Here is a 3,987-nt window from a genome sequence, read left to right on the forward strand (position 1 = left end):
TACCTTGTATTACAAATCGATAGTTGGAGTCAAAGTATATGGCCAATATACCACGGCTAATGACTGTTCTAGGCACCACGCAGCGGCCCATAGCCGTGGTATATTGGCTATGTACCACAAATGCTGAAGAGCCTTATTGCTATTGTAAACTGGTTGCCAACGTAATTACAACAGTAAAATAAGTTGTCATACACGTGGTATACGGTCAATATATACCACTGCTGTCAGCCAATCAGCATTCAAACCACCCAGTTTATAATACTGTATCAATCCCCACCAACCACAAATACACATGTTAACAGCAGTGTGTGTACCTCTGTAGAAGTCGTGTGTGGTGCGGTGTGCTGGTAGGGTGGTGCCCTGGTAGAGGTGATAAGGCACCAGGTGGTCAGGGTGTGTGTGCCTCTGTGGTAGTCGTGGTGGTGGGTGCCCTGGCAAAGGCACCAGGTGTGTCACCTCTGTGGGTGTGTGTACTGGTAGAGGTGATAAGGCACCTGTGGCAGTCGTGGTGGTGGCAAGGCGGTGGTCAGGGTGTGGTGCCCTGTGGCAGAGGTGGTAGTGGTAAGGCACCAGGCGTGTCAGTGTGTGTACCTGTGGTAGTCGTGTGGTGGGGTGGCAGTGCCCTGGTAGAGGTGATAAGGCACCAGGTGGTCAGGGTGTGTGTACCTCTGTGGTAGTCGTGTGGTGGGGTGGCGGTGCCCTGGTAGAGGTGGTAAGGCACCAGGTGGGTCAGGGTGTCTTCAAAGCACTGGAAGGAAGAGCTGTAGTCTGGGTGGAGGACTGAGCCCTGCTGCTTCCTCAGCTGCTCCAACATCCTGCACACACACACACACACACACACACACACACACACACGGTCAAGGAGGATTCAGTCTTGTGACCTTACTTTTAAGAAGCGGTAGGACAACACTCATGCTTACAAACAAACACCACATGAAAAAGAGATCAGAAACACGTTCTAGGAGAATGATACAGGAGCATACCTGGCTTCCTTGCTGGGTTTAGCCATACTGAAATGCATCTTCATAGCAGCAGTCTGTCAGGTGAACAAGACACAGCATCAGAACCAGATTGATTAGACAGGTGATTAAATAGAGTCAGAAATGGAAGCCAGCAGGATTGGTTGACCTGACCTGTGTTTGTAGAGGGGCCAGACCAGGGCTGAAAGTCTGCTGTGTAGAGGTCATCTGACTCAGACCTGACACGGACTCCATCCCCCCCACCTGGCAGAGGAAAGAGGGATAGTAAAAGAATACTATTGAACCTTTATTTATCCAGTCAGTTAAGAACAAATTCAGATATATTTCATTTGATGGCCAATAAATATTTTTGAATTTAAAAGGAGTCAAAAGGTTGAGATGAGGGTTGAGCATCAGTAGGTGTTACCTACCTGCACCTGGTGTAATGACTGCTGACCAGGCTGGCCAGCTGGAGCCACGCCCTGGGTCACCTGAGCTCCTGACAACACGTCATTGAATGCTGAAAAGAGATGGGAGTCAGATCAGGAACACATTTCACAGTAGTGATGTTGTTTTCTGACCTGTGGCAGGAGTCTTGACCAGCACAGATGACTGAGGAGCAGGCACGTCTTGTTGTTGACCACCATGCTGTTGGGGTTGGGGCTGGCTTTGCTGCTGCCATTTGGCCTGGTAGTAGAATGGTCTGTTGCACCTGAGCGTGAATAAAGAGAGAAATGGATTATTCAAATACTTTGATAAACACTCAGGTAGTAAGTAGCAAGTCAAAACATCTGAGCAGTGAAGTGTGTTCCTTCACACCTGGTGTTTCTGTTGTGGAGAAGGCTGAGCACCAACCAGCTGCAGGCGGTGCTGCCGCCTGCTGTTAAGACCTGGGTTCAACACCCCACCCCCGGGTCCCCCACCTGGCTAGCAGTGAACTGAGCCCCACAGAGGGGCCTGGAGGATCTGGGAGGGTTTGGGGGAGCGAGAGGGAGGGGGACGTCCGGTTCGTGAGAGAGCAGGCTGGGAGGGGGGCGGGGCTGGAGGTGTATCTGTTGTTGTTGTTGTTGTGGGGCAGGCTGGGAGGGGGCGGGGCTGGAGGTGCATCTGTTGTTGCTGTTGTGGGCAGGCTGGGAGGGGGCCGGGCTGGAGGTGTATCTGTTGTTGTTGTTGTTGTTGTTGTAGTAGTGCAGGCTGGGAGTGGCCTGGTATCTGGTTCTGGATAATGAACATTGGGGAAGAGAGGAGGGGTGCAGGATCGGGCAGGGGTCTGGGGTTGAGAAGGGGGCCAGGACTGGGGGAATGCATGGGGAGGGGAGGGCTGGGGGCTGTCCGACAGAGGGAGTGGCAGTGTGGGAGGCCAGGGGCTGGGAGGGGGACAGGCCTGAGCTTCAGTTGCTGCTGCTGGCCATCCGCCTGGGGCATCTAGGGTTAGAGGAAAAAAAACAGGAAACAAGTCAGAAACCAACAAAGAGGAAACAAACATGATATTTTGTTCCAAACAATACAAGTTATGCTAGAACGTGGAACTGCATTGTAAACAGGTAGGACATCAGCAAAAAACAAGCATTAATAGTAATATTTAAAGTAGTAGTAAATAGTAGTAGTAAACAGTAATAATTTAAAGCAGCAAACATCCACACCTAAAGCAGCAAACAGCAACACTCCACTGCTGCTGCAGCAAACAAATCACATTTCATTACAGCAGCAGCAAAACAGCAACACTAAGCAGCAAACAGCAACACTCCAGCCAGCAAAACAGCAACACCAAAGCCAGCAAACAGCAACACTCCAGCCAGCAACAGTAACATCCAGCCAGCAACAGCAACACCACAGCAGCAGCAGCAACATCCACATCTGCTGCCAGCAGCAACAGCAACATCTACGTTGCCAGCAGCAAAACAGTAACACTCCAGCCAGCAACAAACACACACCATTGCTGTTACAGCAGCAGCAGCAACACCAGCAGCAGCAGCAGCAAACATCCGACTCTACTGTTGCAGCAAACAGCAACACCCAGCCATGCAAACAGAACCACACTACGTTAGCAGCAGCAGTAAACAGAACACATTCACGTTGCTGCGCAGCAAACAGCAACACTATTGCCAGCAGCAGCAAACAGCAACACCATTCATTGCGCAGCAGCAGCAAAAAATCACATCTACGTTGAGCAGCAGCAAACAAACCACATTTCCACGCTGCAGCAGCAAACAGTAACATTTCATTGCTGTTGCAGCAAACAGTAACATCTGTTTGCAGCAAAAGTCAATCACATCTAATAAGCCAGCAGCAGCAGCAACACTCCAGCCAGCAGCAGCAACACTTCTAGCGCCAGCAACGAATCACACCACTTGCAAGCAGCAGCAGCAACATCTAAAGTTTCAGCAGCAGCACATATCCAGCCAGCAACAAACCACACTACTGCTGCTAGTAGCAAACAGCAACATTCATTGCTAGCAGCAGCAACAAAATCACATTCATTGCTAGCAGCAGCAATCAAATCCACTACCACGTTGCCAGCAGCAAACAGCAACACTGCAGCAGCAACAAACCACACCTACCGTTGACAGCAGCAGCAAACAGATCACACTCATTGCTGCTGTTGCAGCAACAGCAACACTACCAAGCACAGCAGCAAACAGCAACGATCTCACAGCTGCAGCAGCAAACAGATCACACTCACTGCCGCTAGCAGCAACACACATCACATTACAGCAGCAGCAAACAGCAACATTCATTGCCGTTGTCAGCAGCAACAGTTAACACTCTGTGCACAGCAACAATCACACTGTTCACGCTGCTGCAGCAGCAACACCCAGCTCACAGCAGCAACACTCCAGCAGCAAACAAACGCACCACGTTGCCAGCAGCAGCAACACCCAGCCAGCAGCATAACATCTGTTTCAGCAACAAATCCACACTATTGCAGCAGCAGCAAACAGCAACACCATACAGCAGCAGCAAAAGATCCACACTCACAGAGCAGCAGCAAGTAAAATCCACACTCATTGCTGCTAGCAGCATAACA

The 3,987-nt window shown here is 50.5% G+C and overlaps 1 protein-coding gene across 1 annotated transcript; it reads right to left on the reverse strand.

Annotated features, from left to right (window-relative positions):
* Positions 1-591: 591 nt before the first annotated feature.
* LOC127920384 (BRD4-interacting chromatin-remodeling complex-associated protein-like) lies at positions 592-3,553 on the reverse strand (the record flags this gene model as incomplete). The annotated part of the gene is made up of 8 exons (XM_052504464.1): positions 3,521-3,553; positions 2,344-2,384; positions 1,863-2,177; positions 1,541-1,671; positions 1,391-1,479; positions 1,134-1,223; positions 984-1,036; positions 592-815 (listed from the first exon to the last, which is right to left on the reverse strand). Coding segments are annotated over exons 1-8 (976 nt in total), but the record flags the coding sequence as incomplete, so codon positions are not given.
* Positions 3,554-3,987: the final 434 nt, after the last annotated feature.

The sequence above is a fragment of the Oncorhynchus keta genome, unplaced genomic scaffold (genome assembly GCF_023373465.1).
Source record: "Oncorhynchus keta strain PuntledgeMale-10-30-2019 unplaced genomic scaffold, Oket_V2 Un_contig_19290_pilon_pilon, whole genome shotgun sequence".
NCBI lineage: Eukaryota > Metazoa > Chordata > Actinopteri > Salmoniformes > Salmonidae > Oncorhynchus > Oncorhynchus keta.